The 24,157-nt window shown below is 34.7% G+C and overlaps 1 protein-coding gene across 1 annotated transcript in view; it reads right to left on the bottom strand.

Moving 5' to 3' along the window:
• The window catches only part of LOC119840715, a 113,855-nt gene that overhangs the window by 29,510 nt on the left and 60,188 nt on the right, over positions 1–24,157 (bottom strand). The window contains exons 4-6 of the mRNA XM_038367429.1: positions 21,491–21,641; positions 18,850–18,994; positions 16,505–16,631 (exon numbers count right to left, since the gene is read on the bottom strand). Coding sequence (XP_038223357.1) covers positions 16,505–16,631; positions 18,850–18,994; positions 21,491–21,641 — 423 coding nt within the window. The remainder of the gene's footprint in view (positions 1–16,504; positions 16,632–18,849; positions 18,995–21,490; positions 21,642–24,157) is intronic.

Below are 24,157 nucleotides of genomic sequence, written 5' to 3'. Positions count from 1 at the left end.
GGCCATATCGTGATCGCAACTGGTTACCCGCTAATAACGTCATATTGTGCATTCTAGCCCTTTATCTTCATTTTAGTCACTTTTGATGGGAACATTTCATTGTTTCTGCAAAAATTATTTATCAGTGTATTTAACTTCGTAGTTTGTTTTTATAGTTTGAACTAAGAGAGTTTTTTTTTATGTATTGAGGATATTTATGAGCAAATCACCATCACGAGGCGGGATTCGTATCCTTTTTTTTACCATACCGTAGCAACGCCTTGCCTCTCGGCCAGCGGTGATTTTATTTTGTTTATTATAATTTCGCAAAACAGAACCAATGCTCGACAAGCTTTTTTATAGTTTATACAATTAGAAAGCAACGAGCGAAGCCGGGGCAATCGGCTAGTGTAGATAAACATCGAATTCAATTTACGGGCACAATCAACCATTTACCGGCTTTAAGGTTGGGCTAAGAAATTATACGTGCTTTTTCCACAATAAACACGTAGAAATACGTTTCTGGGCCTAATAAAAATGTAAAAAATGAGCACAGACGATAGCATCTTGTCTTGGTACATTTATAGCGTCACTGTATGATAATCACCTCGACTAAAACTTCAAAACTTCAAAACTAAAACGACAAAAACTGATGTATTCTAATGAATAATTATTTTTAACAAAACAAAAAACTAAAGCGCTTTTAAATAGTCTGACTTAGACGAAATTTTAATAGACCAAAAAAGAAATACACAACTTCACCGAGTAATACGTTACGAGGTAACAAATACAGTCGAAACGATAACCTCTTGTTTTTTGAAGTCGTTTGATAAATAAACGCGCGCTAACCGCAAATATGATTTAGAAAATTAGCTCTTAGCGGTTGTAGACAGACGTCTGGAAAATTCCTTAAATATACACAGTATAGATACGTTATGTCTAATGTGTTATTGAAGTCACGACACACTGTGAAATCGAGATGATTCTTTGATAAAATCCTACTAATCCTAGTCCTAGTCCTACTAATATTATAAATGCGAAAGTTTGTAAGGATGTGTGTGTGTTTGTTGCTCTTTCACGCAAAAACTACTGAACAGATTGCAATGAAATTTGGTACGTAGACAGCTGGACAGCTGGAATAACATATAAGCAACTTTTTATCCCGCTAATCCTACGGGATGCGGATTTACGCGGGTGAAACCGCGGGGCGCAGCTAGTTTTCTTATAAAATTTCATGCGTGATTTCATTTCGGTATTGATGTTTGAAAATTATACTATTATTAATAAGTATATTGTAGTAATAAAGTTTAAATTATATGTGAAATTATTGAGGCTGGTTCTAGCCGAAACGTATAAACCTCTATGAAGCGTTTTAGAATGACGCGTCTTCTATATTTTATTCTAATTTCGAAAGACAAGGTTCTAATTAATATTACAAGGTGGTCGAAATGCGACCTTCTCATTCTATTCGACTCTTACCCAAGTTCCGCTGCATGCGTGTCGCGATATTACACGCTAACTAGTACAATTCAACTAAGAATAGGATCCGTCCGATCCGTTCCGTGTTGCTATATTGTGACGTCATAGCTTAATTCAACGAATAATGTAATTTGAGCAATTAAGTTTGTTTTTAATTTATTGTGAAGTTTTAATAATCCGTCGTTGATATGAAAAAAAGTATTTCCAATCGTATTTTTAAAACAACATTTTCCACATTAATGTTATTGAGGTTCGCATTCTTAGCTAAATCGCATCGTGCATTCCACTTATTTACACTGTAATCCGAAAACTGGTATGAATTCTTCATCGCCATAAGAGAAGAGATGCACACACACACACATTTTTTTACGTGAAACTATGTAGAATAAGAAAATGTACCTATAAACATTTTTTAAATTATTTATCTCAGGATTTTTTATACACACGGACATGACATTATTATCTGTAGCCGATTTAATAGTTTAGAACTTTGTACCTTTTACTTTTTACGCAAAAAAAAACTTAGAAACAAAAATTAGATGATAATGATGATGATGAAATGCAACCCTCAATACAACTAATAACTGAGACTCAACATAGTGTACAATGACTTTGAACAGATGCAAATATATACATAAATCGCCTATGAGGCGACATTGAAATTATTTGTAAAAACGTGTGCCCGACCGCTCACTTTCATAACATAACGAATATTCGTAAAATGGCCAATTAATTCGGGGACCTTGTGTTTTTATTTTGCAATCTCATCTATGTTTTGAAATATGAATTATGATAGTCCACGTGCGTTCAAATAATTTGAGATTTTGTATTTTAATTAAATATTATACATTATTGACCGTCTCCTTGGTGCAGTGGTTAACGCGTGAGCGTAGAACCGAGGGGTCCTGGGTTCAATTCCCGGTGGGGACGCACAAAAAAAAAATGTCTCGGTCTGGCAGGACACAGAAGTCTGATCACCTACTTGACCCCAAGAGGGTTCTCACACCATACATTTACAGAAGAAAATAAATGAGTGAATTAAATATTCAACAACTAAAAATCCCTTGCATTTCGTACGTTCGGCGTCTGCTCTTACGAACTATCTTAACGTTTTGTTAAAATATGTTTTTGCGGTATTTTAATCGGTTTTGTATTTAAGTTAAATTGACATTCATTACGATTCACTTAACTTCAAATTAAATCGCTCTAGCTATTATAAATGATAAATTGAATTCGTTTTATTTTCTCACAGACTCTACTTGAGCAGTATTAATGAACTAGCGGTCCGCCCCGGCTTCGCCCGTAGTACTTACATTATAGCCTTTAGTCTTCCTCAATAAATAGGCTATCTAACACTGAAAGAATTTTTATATCGCACCAGTAGTTCCTGAGATTAGTGCGTTCAAACAAACAAACACTCTCTTCAGCTTTATAATATAAGTATAGATAAGAACCACTTTATTATTCATGCATCCAACCACTCATTCAAACCTTTTGAGCATCAATAATAGGTATTATTTAAAAACAAAGTTAAAAATAACTTAAATGATACAATCAACTTAATTGTCTCACTAGGCTTGGTACACGGCGTACACAAAAAAAAACCTAGCGATCCTGATCAGGATAATAAGATAAACTTATGAAATAATTGTATCGTCACGGACCCCTGATAGGTGTACAAAGTTTGAATTAAATCTGTCCCTTTAAAGTGGGTCGAAATCGATTTCAAAGGAGAGGGTTTGCTAGAATGGTATACCAATTTACCGTTTCATCAACCACATCTGTTCCTACAGAACTATGCGACTCGAAAAAAAAATCTATTAAGAAGATATTAAAACGTGCACAAAACCTCCTTAAACCAACAAACAACACCATCCAAACACACCATTAACGGCATCCAATTTAGCGCGCAAACGAGCCAGCGCACACCCGTTACAAACCTTGACCACCAGTTTACGTGGAAACAATGAAAATTATCGTGACATACAATCTTTATAATCACTTGAACCGTATACGAAGACGTTGAGTCTGTTAATTCACAAGTGCCCCTCATTAAACGCGCGTTTAAGTGGTTTTAATAACGAATCCTGTATATAATTGCGATGGAGTTATTACGCACCACCTGCTTGGTGCAGTGGTTAACGCGTGAGCGTATAATGGAAGGCTCTTGGTTTCTATTCTAGAAATCGCAAATCTCGGTCAGGCAGGGCACAAAAGGCTGATCACCTTATCTACCTACTTGTCCGTGAAGAAAATCGATCTGTAAAACAGATGTATATCATCTGCCCCCTACCCCACTATTCATTTTATTACGTATTTTGCTTCTTTATCAGTTAAGTCCAGGATCCACGCACGTTATATATGGTAGTGTGTAATTAACTTCACGAATGGTAGAAGAATTTATGTCTCCGATGGAACAACATCATATTTACGCTGTAATTATTAATTAAAACAACTCGATGTATTAATCTCGCGTGTAACCTTTATGGAGTATAAATTAAAAATTGTCATTTTCTGTGGATATTACGAGTGTAGTGAATACAAAGTCTTGTCGGTAACATAAAAGATTAATTACGGATATTAATCTCAGCCGAGTGTTTCTCGAGACTCGAGGGTCACCCGCAATTAAATTCAGTTATTTTCTATCTAACTAATAAAGTAACTAAGAAAGTTTTTCAAATGCGAAGATGTTTATGACTCTATTACGATTATACTGAACGATTATTGGTATTTGAAGGAATTTTGCATTGAGGAAATTTAAATCACTAAACACGGTCAAAACAAAGGAACAAACACATGTCTGTCTTTTTCTTTGACTACGCGTGCAAAGCTCAGCAGCTCTAGTTTTGCATAGAAACTTAATAATATGAAAAGGCTACAGCTAATTATTTAAATATCTATGTAACAACATAGTAACGTATATAGACAAAGAAAAACTCATTAATTTTCACAATAATATAACCCCCGAAAACTGAGTAAATAGCTCGAACCATAAGTTCGAACCTTAATTTGACGTGAACCTAATCAATAAGCCATAGAAAAACTGGTTCACAAACACTACCCAATTACCTAGCGAATTCGCAGAGGCTACCGAACTCCACCCCAGAAATCCACTTACGCCCAAAAAAAATCCATTACTCCCCCCGAACATTCGCTGAGAAGGAATGCTATTAAATAAATAAAACCTTATTTTCGCTTCCACAAAATGACCGAGAAAGCAGGCGAACATCTATACTAATATTATAAAGTTAAAAAGTTTGTTTGTTTGAACGCACTAATCTCAGGAACTACTGGTCAGATTTGAAAAATTCTTTCAGTGTTAGATAGCCCATTTATTGAAGAAGGCTATAAGGCTATATATATAGCACGGGCGAAGCCGGGGCGGACAGCTGGTTATTATTAAAATTAATCATTATAATGCGAATTGTACAAGGCATTATGTGGTTAGATATTCGCGGGTGTTATTTTAATTAAACCGGCTCGCAGTTAGGGTTGTCGGCAATTTGTAATTTAAGCATACCTACCGATTTTTAGAGGTGTATAGAGATGTTTTAATTACGTGTTTAATAATCAACGTTTAAACCAAGTTTAACAAAAATATGACATAATCTAAATTTCAGTTATAAATAATTATTTTATACAACCGGCGTCCCTGAAGTCGAAAGAACTACTCTAGTTTTAAAAAATGGACCCACGACAATAATTTCCTACCAAACACAAAATGTATCGTCAATCAGTTGAAAATTAATATTATAAAATTGAGAATCTCCTCTGTTTTTTGGTAAAGTCGATTAAAAACAAGAAAAAAATATCAAACATACCGTTATATATTCAAAAATTAGCAGTTGACATCCCTAATTTAAAAATTATTACATTGCGAAATACTTCGAGATAACTTGACAACTCGCTTAAAACTAAATTAATTAGTTGATATATTTGCAATTGTTACAATCGGAAGGCCAGGGCATGCTAATGAGAAGAAAATCCGTCAAGTCAATGGTACCTTTAATAAATTCAAAGTCTTTAAAAATTCAATTAATTTATATGATTTTATAAGAGTACATTCCCAAATCAGTCAGAGGCGTCTCAATTAGAAGCGTATTTCTTTGTATTTACACTTAATATGAGTCTGAATTATGTACATCGGAAATAATGCATTAGTAAGAATGACCATATGATGAAGTTTAAGCTTATTTTATTAATTAGAAAAACTGTTTAGGCGTGAATGAATTTGTAGTATTTATCGAATTGGAAATCAAAAACAATTTCCGAAATTGCATTTTAATAATAAATATAGATTGTTTTATATTTACAATCTAGAGGTTATGAATACTGAATGATAAATCAAGAATTTTTAATTTATTTTTTTAATTAACATCTAACTCAATTTAATACGATGTCCAAATTAACTAAGTATCGAATGCTCGGATATTTCCCAAAAATCCATAAGGACGCGAGAATTATAAGCACCGATGTTTATAAGAATAAAGTAATAATAAATATGGTAATATAGTCCTGAAACTAGCAAGAGCGACTGAAAACCGCCAAAACAGCATAATATCGATAAAAACAAGCACTCTAAACCTAACAGTAATACAAAAGCAGCCCAATCACAGCGCCCCCATGAGAAACGCGTAAAACAACAAATTGGAGGCAGCCGTTTAAAGTTTGATTGAAAAAGAATTTAATTGGACCGAGATCCGGTACAACGTTCTCTCTACAATTCTCGAGCGATAATAGAAAAAGGTCGTCTCGACTTGGGATATTTTTTCATGAATGGTGCAAGAAAATGCGAAAGGTCGAGATGAATTGACGCACAATGGCGACACTCGAGTTATTTTTATTAAGCTAATGGCATTAAAAAGTTTAAAATAAGCCGTCTCAAACATTACTGGCGTCGGACGGATAAAAGTTCCTGACGCTTTCAACACAAACAAGTTAATCTTTGAGAGAATAGAGATCTTTTTGACATTTAAAACTGTTGAATATTTGATAATGCATTTAAAGTTGAAATATATTAGTACGGTGTGTTATAAGATTATTAATACTAACTTATTACTGAAATATAATATAGTTTGTGTCCTATTTGGTCTTGCAACTTCTTTCCTCAACGTCGACCCATATTTGCTGTTTTGCGTTTGTATTTTTTTAAGGTCACTAATTTGAAAGCCTTTTACAAAGTGTCTTTTACAGTACAGTCAGTCTTATACAGTTGGCATCTGTTCAAAGGCCGATAAAACTCATAGAGAGCACAAAATAAGGAATCCCCTGATTTTGTACACTTGGAACAAATCACGTATTATTTTCAATAAGGATCATATATATACCTCAACGCGTATACTGAAATGGCTGTCACAACATAACCTATGAATCCTACTAATATTATAAACGTGAAAGTTTGTAAGAGTAACAAACATCCATACATCCATATGGATGTTTGTTACTCTTTCACGCAAAAACTAATGAACCGATTGCAATGAAATTTGGTACGTAGATAGCTGGACAACTGGAATAACATATAGACAACTTTTTATCCCGATATTCCTACGGGATACGGACTTACGCGGGTGAAACCGCGGGGCGCAGCTAATCATATATAAAGTTATAAATACAGTATCGCCCTTGCACTGCACCTGGCACAGCTCAAAGCTGACCTATATCCAGGCACGCCGGGCCGGGTCACCCACTAATGCAGCGCCCCAATTCCCATCCAGCTCGTAGATATCTATCGATAAATACAACGCTTGCTAAATGGAACATGTAATTTTTAAGGGAAATATATAATTGCTCAGTATAGATATTGCGTCTTTTCGATATCATAAATCTGAAACGGCATTGACTCTAGAGGTCTTCAGTGGTATTCCGGAAGAAAAGCATGTAGATTTTCTTTTGGAACCCGATACGTATCATGATCTTCGAGCAGTCTTCGTTGCTGTTCAGCGGCTTCCATTAAACTTTCTTATTTATTTTTTGTTATGAAATAATTTAGTAAAAATTGTTGTCAGCACACGTTTACACAATTTACGTGTAACATACATTAGTATCATATTGTTTTTTTCTACGAATGGTACAATTTAAGACAAGTATAATAATTGTGAACAAATCTATCTTATACAATCCTATTCTACTATCCTACTAATATTATTAATGCGAAAGTTTGTAAGGATGTGTGTGTTTGTTGCTCTTTCACGCAAAAACTACTGAACCAATTGCAATGAAATTACGTACGCAGACAGCTGGAATAACATATAGGCAAGTTTTTATCCCGATAATCCTACGGGGTGAAACCGCGGGACGCAGCTAATTAACTATATAACCATTATGAGCTGAATAGTTTTGTTACGTCGATTTTTCAACGATAAACATCACTATCTGAAGAGGTATATTGACAATTAATAATACTAATCGGTATGATTGTACCAGCTTCAACCAATTGGTTTTGCTCGATCACATGAATTTAAAACAGTATGTTTCTTTAATAACATTCTTATTTAGTTATGTAACTTTGAATGGCTTTGAATTATTTTAAAACCCAGGACAGGTTTTAAGAATACTCAAAAGTTTCAACAACAGCTTTTTGTTTTTAATAAGCCACCTTCAATTTGTTAGAACTAGACCAAATTAAAATGGGACCACGAAAAGTCACCATATTTCAAATACAAAATCAACAAAATTGGTTCCTCTTTCGAGAAATGAAAAACCAAAATAAAGAATTATTGTGACCGCACAACCAAAGGAACCAAAAGGAATAAACCTAATTTAAGACGCACCAATTATGGACTAAATCAATTTAAACCCATCAATGAAACCGGAGAACATGCTTCAGTATATACTACCGCGATAATTAATAAATCATTAGTGCAAGTTATGACCCAATTACCAACAGAGCAGCCCCAAGATGCCAGTAAACTGGAGCGCACCTTAATGACACGGCGATGCTGTGAATTCTCCTTATTCTCAAACGCGAAAGATTAAAACCTTCCAAGTATGCCACTTTAAAAATAGATTCAAAGCAATTTTTGTTGGGAAATGCAAACGGTGCAAGGCTTGTGCAAGAGCTTAACGTCGTACCTACATTTTATGAAATTCTCCAGTTTATACTAAAGCATCTTGTATATGGTTATCTTCAGATTTATCTCTTTAAACTTTAAGTCCATGTTACTATAAAGACCATGTTTTAAGATTATAATACTACTGAAAAATTAATAAATATTGCTACTAAATCATTCAAGACTCCCTGAGAATTTGAAGGCGTTAAAACATTGAGATTTATTATTTTATTATTTTTATTCGACATTGGAGAGAGATATATGCTCTAGGCCCTATTAATATTAAGAATGCGAACTATCTGTATTCTGTTCTTCACGCCGAAACCACTAACCCTATTATAGATATAATTCGAGACCCGAGAAAAGACATAGGATAGTTTTTATCTCGGATAATACGCGGGAACGGACACTATGCGGTTAAAACTTCAGGACTCACTATTTCTGTTAAAGCGCGGGCGAAAGACTAGTTTGGTAAATATTGCCTATAGACAATATATTGTTATGGCGTAAGCACGCGCGGACCGCGGCGTAAACGATTCGATGTAAATGAGAACTTTCATGAACATTTATTACTGAGTTGGGATTATCAGACTAAGAACTCTACTCTCAACCACGTATATACTATGACCGTAGGAACGTATCAGGATCGGAAAGCAACACGATCATCAACACGCTCGAAGGTTCTACATGTGACATCTGCCCACCTGCACTTGGCCAGCCTGGTGGAATATGACCTGAACCCTCATAAGGCGCTCGTGTACCTGCAGTGGGAACATATATGTGCCACTGATGATGATAAATTAAGGGTTTCCTAAAATATTGTATAAACAAGGAAGCGAGTGTGCATTTCATTTTTGTACACACACACATTTAAACGTCGGAAATACGAAATTAACTGCTAATAGTATTTCGCCACATTAAAAAAAATCACAACCGGGAAACGATTAGCATTGCCGCTTAAATTGATACGATTTAAATAGTTTTGTTAACGAAGAGTTTATTATCCTTCAATATATCTATTATTAAATACGGAAACACATATAAGGGTCCGATTACACTTGAAGTCAGTAATACGCGGCAGTGAGAAAAATAAAGGTCGACGTTCACTTTTGTTTTCGGTGGGAGCTTTAAATGTATTCGTGTTTTGTTTCTTGGTAAATTCCGCATTCGTGATACGCATTCGATACGCTCTTTATATCCTGTAAATAGTGTGGTAAATTTAATCTTAAATTAATTCATTGGATTCCAACTTGTGGACTATCTTTAAAACTTTGCATATGACCTGAGACTCCCATACTCTTTCAATTTATTTATTCAATAAGACTTCTTCTAGAAGCACTTTTGAGTCGTCATAACATAGTTTTAACATTAAGCACCGGTTCAGGAAGTTGTGTCTACTGAGAAGAGTCGGCAAGTAACCCTGTACTTGCACTTTTAAAATAACATCTATTCTCATTAAATAACTGTCTTGTGGTTCTTCGCGAAGCGCAAACATTCCATGGATTTTCATCTTCCTTATATAAATTTTTTCGAACTGCTAAAGATTGGAATTCTCTGCCGGCGGCCGTTTTTCCGAACAGTCATAATCGGGATGTTTTCAAGGCGAGAGTGAATAGGTTTCTCTCAAGCAGACATGTCACCACCTAGATCACTTCTACTTTCCATCAGGTAGACCTGTGGTCAAATGTCTGCTTGATCTATTATAAAAAAAAAATTATGTAGGTATTAAATTTAGCACTACTAAACTCTTTAATACTATGACGAATTCTATTGCATAAGAATACACTTTGTCCCATAGATGAATTTTTCGCTGTAGAAAGCTGGAAAACAATGAAGGCAAATCAATCCTATTGCTTTGTGTCTTAAGTCATAACAAATTGCCTGCCAAAGAAAGCCCTAAGTAAAATAGAACTTATGCTAAGCAATTACCATAAAACTCCTATATATAGAAGTTCTAGGTTAATACTTTGCAGTCTATTCGCAACCGGGTCATCGACATTTATCATAGGTCATCGATATTTCATCTAGTGCGCATAATGCTCGGGTTTCAGTGATAGATTATATTTTTATCCTTTGCGTCACTGCACTGCACTGCAAATAGAGTACTTATTTTAATTGTCCTTTGAGGCGGATGTGAATTTATGTTGGATTGGTTTAAGTTTAAGTATAGACTGGAATGATGAAATCTTTTTTACTAAAATTTAATTCATTTTATTCAGTACTAGCTGTTCGCCGCGGCTTCGCCTGTGATACAATGTTCTGAAAGATTCTGCAATTTTGGAAACCGATCCTTAGTTTTTGTTTGTTAACGTTACAAACATACAAAATGATGTAAAAAAAACAATAGTTTCCCATTTATAATATTAGAGCTCATATATACTAAAGCCTTTCAGGTAAACCAAATTCGCAAAAGTCAATCCAGTTACTTTGAAGCTTGTACTGTATTTTATATTATTTATAAGGAGCATATTTTATAATATGTTACAAATCATAATTATTGGTAAAGACAGCGTCATTATCATCATTAAGTTTAAAATAAATTGTACAATATTTCGGTCAATTAATTTTATGGCCTATATGTTATTCCAGTTGTCTAGCTGTCTACGTACCAAATTTCATTGCAATCGGTACAGTAGTTTTTGCGTGAAAGAGCAACAAACGCACACACATCCTTACAAACTTTCGCATTTATAATATTAGTAGGATAGGATTATTATTTAGTTTTGTAATCATTATCAGCCTATATATGGTTCCACTGAGACACAGGCCTCCTATGAGGATAAAGGCAATCTAAGAGACTGGCCAATGCAGTTTGGCGGACGTCACCTGTCGTAGAACTTATGATTCTTGGACATGCCGGTTCCTCACGCTGTGTTCCTGTACCGTTGGGCGCAGCTAGTACTAGACAATAGACATATAATGTATTGGGTAATAATCCTGGATGGTAATTCCATTAAAATGTACAAAATGTCATGTACAGTCAACATACAAACATATCACACAACACATACACGAAACTCAATGTCATTTACCTCTACCCACAAAAACCACATGTTTACATTAAAACAGGTTTCTGTAAGCGTTGATACATACACGCTCATTCTGCGATATTTGTTCTGTTACTATGACAATTATCGAGGTATTTATTAATCGGATATAATACGTTCGAGGTTTTAACGATTATTGGCTGTCAAAGAAATTATTTAACATTAACGATACAGTTCCTCACATTTTAAGACTAGATATCTTTATATTGCTAACAATCCGACTCGGCTTCGCACGTTGTACATATATAGCACTGAGGGGTCACGCAGCACATATACAAAGGTGAAAGTATTTTCGAAATAGGTCTAGTAATTCATGAGCGATTAGCGCGCTCAAACAAACAAACTCTTCAGTTTCATATTATTACTATATAATAGAAGTACAAGTTTTAAAATAACTATTTCCTATTATAAAGTCACCGACGTCTCTGGGGGGAAGTACCACTCCAAATTCGAAAATGGTACCAAACACGACAACTTCCGATCACATAGAAAAATCACAGCAATCGATTGAAAAGGATTAGTTTCCTAGTTACCACACAAAAACAATATACCGTCGCATTGAGAACCTCCTTCGTTTTGGAGACTGTCGGTTACTAACAGTAATTTGACGAAAGAAAAAAACGTTTAAACTATAAAACTAATCCTACTAATATTATAAATGCGAAAGTTTGTAAGGATGTGTATGTGTTTGTTGCTTTTTCACGCAAAAGCTCCTGGACCGATTGCAATGATATTTGGTACGTAGACAGCTGGACAACTGGAATAACATAAAGGCTTTTTATCCCGATATTCCTACGGGACGCGGACTTACGCGGGTGAAATCGCGGGGCACAGCTAGTAACTAATATAACTAAACACTAATGAAATATAAAATCTTCAATTGGATCGACAGAACCAATTTCCTTTTAGGGCTCTTCAGTATCCAAATAACTTCCTATGAATGGATTCTAAGCTACAAGCAAATATCTCATGTCATTGTGTCGTTGAAACAGATACGTTATATACCTATGTGTATCTATATAAATAAAAAATTAATTGCCAAATATGTTGCTAAGCGTAAAACTAGGGAACGGCTCGACCGATTCGGCAAACTTCTTTTTCAACGTTTTTTTTTTAAACGCAAGGAAGGTCTTATCCGTACCACGGAGGAGACCTTCCTTGCGTTTAAAAAAAACAAAAGGAGAACCGCTTCTATAACTAAACAATAATAATAAAATAGATACTATGTTTCTACTCGCGGCTTCGCGTGTAATGCATCTCATGAATGTATACAAAAAAAACCACCCCTATTTTAGCCTCTTTCACTTTTATGTTCGCGATAAAATGTTTATATTCATTTAACTTGGAACACTACACTTCTCTATTCTCTGTTGAGTTACCTTTAGATGTAACTACCTAACTACTTAAATTTTTATGTAAAATGTTGTATGTTAGAACTGTTTTCAAATGTACTGTTATATATTATTTGCTTGTGTTATAAGTAAGGAAAGATTAGTTTCCGTTTTTATGAGATATGTTTTTGTTATTGTATTTTTTTTGACGTGACAACGTCTTAAATTAGGTTGCGGCTCGGAGTCACTCATGAAAAAGTGTAACGCCCGGTAACGTTACGATGAGTCACCGAACTATGATCGGTCCGCCGCGCGCGCAGCACTAGAGAATTAGGCGCATTGAATCGGCGCGTGCTTGGGTCTGTCTCTGTCTTTTTAGTAATCAAACTATATTTTTTATAGTTAAAATTTGTGCAATTCTTATTTTCAATTCCTTGTTCCTATTGTGCAATTTAATAATATTCATATCAATAAATATTCTACCGAGAAAAAGACGTTCTCACGTAAAATCTTCGCCCGTAAAACCGACTTTACAGGCAACCATTTTTTTGTCATAAAGGAACTCTGTTGAATTAGGACACCATACCCGTTATGGAAGTAAGTTCTATATGGTGAGTGAATAATTAAACCAAAATAACTTAGAGTTAAACATATACACTATAAATAAACATATACACTATAACTAATAAACATAAATTAAAAAATAAATCCAACAATTCTTAGGTTCTAACAATAATAATAATAGGTAAGCTCAGAATAATTATAAATTTACTTCTGAACGGTTCAACTTATGAACGATTCATTCAATGAAATCTATTCAGCGGATATCGCTCCCGTCTTTCTTATGAAATTAATTATATCAAAGCTAAAATTGCGTATACATTTCGGCTCGACTTCTCTCTTATAAATAAAGCAATTATATCGCTGGATATAATCTCAATTGAACGGACCTTATTCACGGATCATTCCACACTAAAAGAAAATCCACACTGGGACGACATCTGAATCTTCAATCAAATTCCTTGTAAAATAAATGAAATTGGATAGCTCAGAAAATTTATAACAGTCGGTACAGCTTCGAAGCTAGAAAATTAATTTATAAGCAGCTTAGAATATTTATAAAAATCGGCAATGTTTTAACTTAAAATGGACACCAAGTATAACCTATATACCTACCTATCGTATTAAAACATACATTCAAAAAATCTGCATTATTATTTGAAAACGATTTAAAGAATAGGATGAGGCGAAATTCGAATCTGAGTTATTCGCCATACCGCGGCGACGCGTGACCTACATATCTGACTTTCATTATACTTAAAAATTAAAATAAACCAATGATATAATATCCTTTCAAAAAAAGACGATTCTGCGCAATACCTACATAGATTCTAGATTACCGCGAGATTGTAATCTGTTGACAAATTGTGATCCACAATGTACGGCTTACAATTTAATCCTATGCTACTAATATAATATTAGAACGCGAAAGTTTATAAGTATGGATTATTACACAGGCTACTTCTTACCCGGGTACCACGCGCCGCGAATTACAGCTTGTACTATATAATATATTTTCATTATAATATCTTAATATATATATATATATATATATATATATATATCTCGTGTCACAATGTTTGTCCTCAATGGACTCCTAAACCACTTAACCGATTATAATAAAATTCGCACAACCATGTGCAGTTCGATCCAACTTGAGAGATAGGATAGTTTAAATAATTTTAATTACGATAAATGACAACCCGGGCGGAGCCGGGGCGTGCAGCTAATTGTAATATATTTTCCTCCTATATCCTTGCAAGAAATCCACTGAAACATTGAACTGCAGTCTAGGTGACTGCATTTTCTCCATTCCCCGACTATAGAGTTTATTTTACGAAACCGATCCATCGGATGCGATCGAATAGATCGTATTCATATATGAATCACGCGTGATTTATTAATTAACCTCTGTGACGGTCGTTATCTTATTAACACTTCTCCTCTACGCGACCCCATTATCTCGCGCCATCTCTGTCTAATCGCGTCAGTAGGAATGGGACGGACGTGGTTTGTGGCGTTTCGGGTTAATATGTCTCATGGTGTGATTTATACATATGGGTGATTATCTTTAATTGTTTTATATGAACGCGTTATGTGGCTGTTAGATGCAACCAGTTAATGTAGACCTTCGTGTTGTATGCAAGTGCGTTTAGAATAGAGATCAAGGTATATTATGAGACAGACGAAAGAAAACACAGATGTGGTTTTATAAAGTTTGCTATTAGTTAATCTAAATAATCAATTTTTTAAACGAATTTTTAATTTCCGTAAACACGTGGTATTTAACGATTTTTTTTTATTAAACAGATGGAACCGTTATTATAAATCTTTGCATTTATAATCCACTGATTACATATTTATGTACTGATTTTTCTTTTAAAACTGCTTATACTAAAATATTAAGTAAATGTACAATATTATTCACTTATCTAATTGTTTATTTGTAAATATTTTTAATTTGTTAAATAAATAAATACTTTTCAGGGAATAAATTAAATAGGTAGCGATATTTACACGTAAATTACCTACACTGTTTCACTGATTTCTTAGTGAACAATCGGGTTTTAGCCATTTCGTTTGTGAGTCCCCACCGGGAATCGAAACTAGGGCCCCTAGGTTCTTCGCTCACGCATTAACCACTGTACTAGAGAGATCGGCCCGTCTTTACCAGAACTTTACCTCCTTATAATATTCGTACAGAAAATTTCTAGAAATAAGGAGTAGTAAAAAAGTAAGAAAAAGTAAAAAGTAAGATAATAAACACAGCGACATAGATCGCAATTTAAATAACAGATTAAACAATTAGAGAATAATCTAGAAGCCAGCTTTCCGCGGCCTTCGAGAATGTTCAGAACAAATAAAGTGCGATCGAAATAGATGTTTCTATACATTTCTGTATAATGTCAGTTTGAGCGTACAAAAGGCTAATGTTTTCCAATTTCATTTGCATCGACAACGCGAGTTGCAGCGAAATTGCTCGAGGTAAGTTTTTTATGATCTGCGAATGGTAATTAGATTGTTATTTACAAAGTTTCGATGGAAAATTTTTATTTACCTCCAGCCACTGTTTATAATGTCACTTGCAATTATTTAGATTTTCAACACCACTTCACATCACTGTTATATTATATTTTTAATTTGTTACGGGATTCTAATAAAAGTATAAATATTTTTTTGATATCATCACCGAAAAACTTAGCTTAACATTATATTTTTCTCAACCACATGACATTTTCCGCTAAATTAAAATAAAAAAAAAAAACTAGTATTTTCTTGTGTTTGATTTTACGCGAGTATTATACATTTAGAAATTAAAGTCTCCCCGTGACCACGCTCGCTGTAAAGTGTTCGAAACGTCGGGTTAATAATATAATGAATAAATCGCGTTTAAAATCCGTTAAAAAGTTTTTAATTTCTAAAAAAAAACTAACAATACGCCCCTTCAAATCACCAAGATATACAAGAACACCAACCAAACAACTACAGCACCTATATTCAAGAGAATAACCGACAAAATTGCTTAGCGTAACACTTGTATAAAGCAACAACAACAAACCTTCGTGCAGAATGCGCAGCCGCAGCCCGATATGACGGTCACATTATCAGCTGTCGCGTCGTCCAGACACAGCTTACAGTTGATTGGCGCAGCGGGAACGAAACCGCCGGCACCGTCCAGCGAATATCTACAAAAATAATAAATTTTCAGTCTTATAATAATAAGTGTAAGGCTCTGATCGCCCCGGCTTCGCCCGTGGCACCTATATAGCCTATGTCAGTCAGTACTGCAGCATTGCAGCTTTCTAATGGTGAAACATGTTTGAAATCGGTTCAGAGTTTTTTCGTGAAAATGTTGTAAATACACAAAATACAAGTTTCCACTCTATAATATTAATGAATATAAACCAAAGTTATACAAGCATGCTTAGAGGAAATTAAAGCGTTTTAGTAGTATATCGACAATACTACTATTACTTTACTACTAATATTATAAATGCGAAAGTTTGTAAGGATGTGTGTGTGTGTTTGTTGCTCTTTCACGCAAAAACTACAGAACCAATTGCAATAAAATTTGGTACGTAGACAGCTGGACAATTGCAATAACGTATAGCCAACTTTTTATCCCGATATTCCTACGGGATACGGACTTACGCGGGTGAAACCGCGGGGCGCTACTAGTTCATAATAAAAAATTAAAAAGAGCACGATCTACTTTAGCGAAATCGTAAATAAAATATACGTCATAGTAGGTACCATAGTAGGTACATTTCAGTACATTTCGTTTTGATCATATTGAACCGAATAACCATTTGTACCAGGAACCGAGTCGCGTGACAGCGACGGAAGACATTGGGGAAGGAATATTTTACATTTATACTATAGCTTGGGACAATTGAACGATGACGAAAATTCATATCGATGTGTAGGAAACTACATTTTACATACAAAACATTTTTTTGTGGGATAACTTTTAATTGGCAATATATATTATAGAAGAGCTAAATTTGGTATAGATATCATATAAATATAGGTAAAAAATACTATATAAGTAGATCTAATATCTGGCAGAGTTTCTTGTCTAAATTATTGCACAAACCCAAGGATTTTAAGGATGTTAATAATGTCGAAATGACTACTCGTATTATAACCACGGTAATACTGTTTGGTAATATTTTTGTTTGAAATATATCACGGGATATAAATCAGTCATTGCCGTCTATTATGACACTAATATTATAAATGTGAAAGTTTGTTTGTTTGGATGTTTGTCCGTCGATTACGTTCAGAACTTTGAACGGATTGAGGTAAAATTTGATATACTGACAGGGTACGTACGAAATGACTTGGGTGATAGGATACTTTTACTTTATTTACTTTATTTACTAGATGAAATGCTCCCGTGGGATAAAAAAGGAATCTTGATATCCGGGCGGATCCGGGACGAGCGTCTAGTTTAAGATATAATGTGAAGAAAAAACGAAAAAGGTAAGCAGTGATGGTATCGTTTAATACCTAAAACGTGGTTTGGGTCTTCTCCAAAAATGTACTAAAATTGACATACTTCAGGAAATAGTCCATTCTCGAAGTTACATAATATTGGAAAGCGCAGAATGAGGCCTTGGAAAAACACAACCGGGACTTCAGAAGTATATCGGAGACGTGCCAAAAATGCCCTATTTCTTGTAAGTGAAAAGTGCTGGCGGAACACCCAGGTAATAAGATAGAACTGAATTTTATTACACTTTAAATGCGCTCAAAATTTCGCATAAAACGGTTTCCTCGCCATTCTCTGCTTTATTTAAATAAAATATACATCATATTTATGCTAGTGAGTCATTTAGAGTCTAGACTTTAGACAGAGCTTATTCAACTTTCCCTTAATGCCAGCGCATGTACCGTTACGAAAAAAAAAACAGTTTTTTTAATGCCAGCATAGTAAGTCTATAAACGAATGAATGAAGAACAAACGATGAATCCAAAATGTCTATCATGAGATAAATGTAAATAATTCATTACAACGAAAACAGGTCACCGTCGTCCCTGGGAGGTCCTTATTTAAACTTTAAAATACGACCAAATAACAATAATTTATTATATTAGTACGATGAGTGGGGGAGTCGGAGGCTCGTATCCTTTTCCTTCCCATTCCATTCCTTCTTTCCAGTCGTCAATCCTTTCCTATGACTTTCTTATCGCGGGCAGCGCATTCGCAGAGGCACTACCGCTGCGTATGTTAATGGGCGGTGTTGATCGCTTACCATCAGGCGGACCACCAACTCAGTTGCCCGTTTATAGCATAAAAAATGTGGTGAATATACAGCTTACAATGCGAGTACACATTTCCACCTACTAAAGGGGTTGTATACATACAAATTACAATGGAGTCTATACACAGTAACACACCTGGAGCCACCAGCGCCGGCCAGCGAGAGCAGCGACGAGCACCTCGAGCACACGGACGGCGCGCGCAGCCGGTTGTGCGCGCGGATCGGCTCCGGCGCACGCTCGCGGTCCGTCAGCGCCAGCACCGTGGAGCATTTGCGGAGACCTGTGCAACGAATCATCATCATCATCAAGTGCAAGTCGAAAGCCAAGGGTAGCTTAACGATGGTATAAGAATTTATGGCAGAATTAAATTAATATATAGTAGAGAGAAGTTATGGAGCTTATTAGTTAAATACGGAAAAACATATATTTCTAGTGAAGATAGCATAAGCCTATACACGGTAAAGATATAGAGTTTTTAAGGAAAAACACGTTTTTTTATCATATCTTCAATTTAACGCAACTAAACTAATGGTCTAAGGTATGAATCAACAAACTATATGGATATATAGTTTCGATAGAAGACACGAAACGATAATTTTTGTATACTATTTAGTATGCAAGTTTTATTAATAGGAACGCTGGTCCGTAGTGCGCAGGGAAATTAAGCTAAAGTTATAATATGTAATAAGTCAAGTATATAAATCACTACATAGTATAAAACAAAGTCACTTTCTAACGTCTGTTTGTTTGTATGCTTTGGTTTTTAAAATTACAGAACTGTTTTTTTTTAATACATAGAGTGATTCATATATTTATAATACGTGCATAATTGCACTCGTGCGAAGCCAGGGCGAGTCACTAGTTATTACTATAGTGTAGGTATAGAATATAGATGTAATGTAAACATTTATTCGGAACTCAAATTCTAAAAGGATGTGCTGAAATGTATGCAAACAAATCTCATCCAAACTTTAATTTTCACACTCAAATGCAATAATCGATCACTCTTTTCATTTCAGTGATATTTGGACAAAAAATTACTTAATTTATTTTTAGATTACAGTCATACAACTGGATATTTGATTTTGATTAAGATCAGATCTGTCGACCGATGCATTACACATCACTAGTAGTATAAAACAGAGTAGCTTTCTCAGTCCCTATATATGCTTAAGTCTTTAAAACTACGCAGCGGCATTCGATAGGGTTTTTATTAACAGATAGAGAGAGTATAATAACATCAATTTAACTATTCCGAATTAACGCGTGCGAAGTCATGGGCAAAAGCTAGTAATTGGACATGTCACAGGCGACATTGTAAGATTGACAACATTGACGATACCCAGAAGGCGGCTATAATATTCCCTCAATAGTATAACATATCATTAAATGAGTTTAATAACCCCTCAAGATAGAGTACATATTCTAATACACGGAGTTTATTATTTATTATTTATTATATTATCTTATAAAGAGGAAAACTTTGTTTGTTTGGTTGTAATGAATAGGCTCAAAAACTACTGGACCGATTTTGAAAATTCTTTCACCATTCGAAAGCTACATTATCCACGAGTAACATAGACTATATTTTATTTTGGAAAAAAATAGAGTTCCGTAACATATCTTTATTGAAACATCCAAACCAGTATACCTATAAAGCTGAAGGGTTAGTTAGTTCGTTTGATATTATTTAAACTCAAATATTTAACTCAGATCCCAATAATTCAGATATTCAACTGGACAGCTATATATTATAAAGCTGAAGAGTTTGTTCGTTTGTTTGTTTGAACGTGCTAATCTCAGGAACTACTGGTCCGTTTTGAATTCTTTCAGTTTTAGATGCCCTACAATAAAAGTATTGAGGGAGAATTAAGGCTTTATATCTACCACGGGCGAAGCCGGGGCGAACAGCTAGTATATAATACAGCTATACAAATAAATGACTGGAACATTCCCCTTGAGCCGCAACGAAGTAGTTCTAACAACTCTGTATTAACGAGGAAACCTTAAAGAATCATTATCCACTTTAAAACTTAACGTTTGATGGTTAAATCACTTGACATTTACAACTAATGGACGTATTGGAATGAGAATTGTTCGGAGTTATTTACAATTTTATAGGAAAAAAGTTAAGATATCTGGTATTGACTTTAGACCAGATCTAATACACGCCAAAATCTCGGTTAAATATTCGTCTGTATAAGCTATAGCGTCTGAGACAAGCAAAAACATCATAGTTGATTTAGGTGAAATATGATATGATAATACATTAGGGCCTGGGATAACATGTAGGCATAGCTAAACACGCTAGCAGAATTGTGGACTTAAGAAAATAAAGAATAGACCTATTCTATAACCTAGTATATATTCTTGATCTGCTAAATTTCAACTGACATTTCTCGCGATCAGAAAGAGTATATAATCGTACAGCTCTGGAAAAACACAATTCTTCCAAATGCATGCAACCAACTTGAATACTTTAGAACAATCTGCCATCAACTGTCTTTTAGAGTTACTATAACATGGACACTTCAAGAGAAAACATATGTGTCTCAAGTTCAATAATAAACGCCATTCCTAGATCGTTAGATAAAACACCCAAATTTTCAACACCAGGCCTGCACAGATACTTTCAAGCAGAGGCTGCGGCTGCGACATCACCTATTCCTTGCTTCCAGCCCGTCGCACCAGCTTGCGGCTTGAGACCACTAATCATCATCAACTACAATACATATCAACCACTTTACCCACTTCTCCACCCAAAGGGGACAAATACCTTCAAGCAGAGGCTGTGGCTGCGACAGCACCGAGTCCCTGCTGGCAGCCCGCCGCACCGGCTTGTTGGTGCGAGCCAGCGACTTCAGACCGCCGCTCAGTATTAACTCCAGAGCGCGTCTACCACCTGGTCCATTCGCACCAGCTCCCATCTGGAAAAGAGAATCTCGTTAGAAACGAATATTCGCAAAATACGGTTTGAATTGTTTCTCTTTAAAAGTTGATTTCGCTGGTTTCATTTAACATGACAAAATAAAGATACGCAATGATTATTGTGCTTATACGAAATCGTTTTAATCAGATTGTATATTGGATACTCAAGTAAAATCAATTCTATTTCGTTTATTTATCAAAGAGAAACTACTATTTATATCAAACAATGTTATATATCTGTACGTTTTTTAATTAATCGACATCGTAATAACAATGAGAAATTGCAACATACACAACCGGTAATCCACTACAACGAAATGTTATTCCGATAATAAACAAGGAAACTGTAAACTGTTATTTAAAAAAAAAGAGTACAAATAAAAGTTAGTCATTTAAAATTTGAATAACTCATCTTTAGCTAGGCTACAAGTCTTAGAAAAAATCCGTCTTTAGAACGTTGCTGGGTTACTTTTTATTTAGAAGTAGAAACTACCCTCAATTTGTTTTTATTTTTGTTTGTTACTGATGTTGGTTTTTAATGAATGAAACGCAGATTCCAAACAACTTTGAATTTAATGGTTTTAGCAAATCTAAGTTAAATCTTATACACTGAGGCGCGTGAGAGCAAGAGAGCGAGCGAACAAGTGAACGAACAAAACATATTTCAACCTAATACAGATAATTAATAATACAGACAATTAATATAAACATTGCCATGTAAAATAACAGTTACTTTTGTTAGTTATAACGCGAAGCGAGTTAACATGATGTAACTAATTGTATTTCTCTGTAATTGATTAAAATGTAATCTTTAGATAAATAAATGTCTTTAACCGTAACTGTTCCAAAATACGAGACACAACGTTCGACAATACTCAGCTCAGCTCAGGTCGGGTAAGTTTGAGATATATGTTATCGGAGTATAAATAAATTGTTTATACCATGAAAACAATTCACTGATCACTCCTTATTTGGACAGCCGAGTTAAAACTTCGACGTGAATATTTATTTACGTCATCAGATATCGCACTTTAATAATTCTTATAATTTCCTATTTCCGTCTTCTTATGTAAATATAAAGACTATGTAACAATATTTTTATTCATAGCTACAATAGTATGTTTTAAGATGTAATTTTGATAAAAACCAAGATTAAACTCATACCTTGTAGATACCCTATCTATACCTATTCCAGCTATATGTGAATGAATCTTTCAATTCGGACCAGTAGCTCCTGAGATTAGGGCGTTCAAATAAAATCTTCAGCGATATATGTACTCTAAAACGATATCATTTTACGATTGCTATATTTGTTATCTACAACATGTTTTTTTTTATGTCATAGCGGACAACTGAGCTGGTGGTTCGCCTGATGGTAAGCAATCACTAGCGTCCATGAACATTCGCAAAGGTAGTGCCTCTGCGAATGCGCTACCCGCTTTTATGGGATAAGGGAAAAGGAAAGGATTAACGACTGGAAAGAAGGAATGGACTGGGACGGGTGAGGAAAAGGAAACGGGCCTACATAATACAATCACTATTTGCCGCAGCATATATATGTAAATCATGACAAGTACCTATAGTCCTTATTATTAGAAACATAACATCAAATTTTTCAATTAACTATTGTATTGCACCACCACCTTAATTTTAATCCTCTCTTCCGGGTTGTCGGGGAGAGATCGCTTTCACTGATAAGACCGCCCTCTGTACATTTTAAGTTACCTATTGTCACTTATCATTGTAGTTTTTATGATGTACAAATTTTTTTTTTCATTTCTTTTCATTTCATTTCATTACGTATACCCATTAGCTAATTATATACAAGTTTTTAACCTAACTCATAATAGCTGAGCTTATTGTGCCCCACTAAACGTGACTTCTCATTTGCCAAATACTTATTTATACTACTTATTTATGCTATAAAAGTTTTTAACCTAACTAATAAACGCGACTTTTCATACGTCTTCGTGTGGCTCCACTGAGAATCGAATCCAAAAGCCCTCACACCCCTATTATAAAACGTCAAACTCTACCAAGGAAGCAACAAGAAATCAATGCAGAAAATACAGTGTTTTTAATGTAAACGACAAAAGAAAAAAACTAAAACCGAAACCCACCCGTAACAGTTAATGCGCAAAGCAATTAAGATAATAACGGGTGGCAACACAGCGCAGAATTTTCGAGTATTTTTCAACACAATATAAATTATTTAACCGAATCGCAATTACCACAATTTAAGGAAAAAAATTCGCAAAAATATTTTCATACAAAAAACAATAGCAACAATTATCATAATATGAATAAAATAAAATCAAAACGTATTCCGTGATTTTGTTAAATGGCAATAATCGTATTGTATTTTCAGCAAAGATAGGTTAGTCAAAATGCACGATAATCCGTATTAATTCAATATCATAAATGTGAAAGAAAATCTGTCTGCCTACCTCTTCTTCACGCTTAAACGGCTCAACCGATATGAATGAAATTAGCCATAACGACAATTTAACTTTCG

The sequence above is a fragment of the Zerene cesonia genome, chromosome 7 (genome assembly GCF_012273895.1).
Source record: "Zerene cesonia ecotype Mississippi chromosome 7, Zerene_cesonia_1.1, whole genome shotgun sequence".
NCBI classification, from domain to species: domain Eukaryota; kingdom Metazoa; phylum Arthropoda; class Insecta; order Lepidoptera; family Pieridae; genus Zerene; species Zerene cesonia.
Note: the sequence above shows the minus strand (reverse complement) of the source record. Positions and strands in the feature narration are given on the sequence as shown.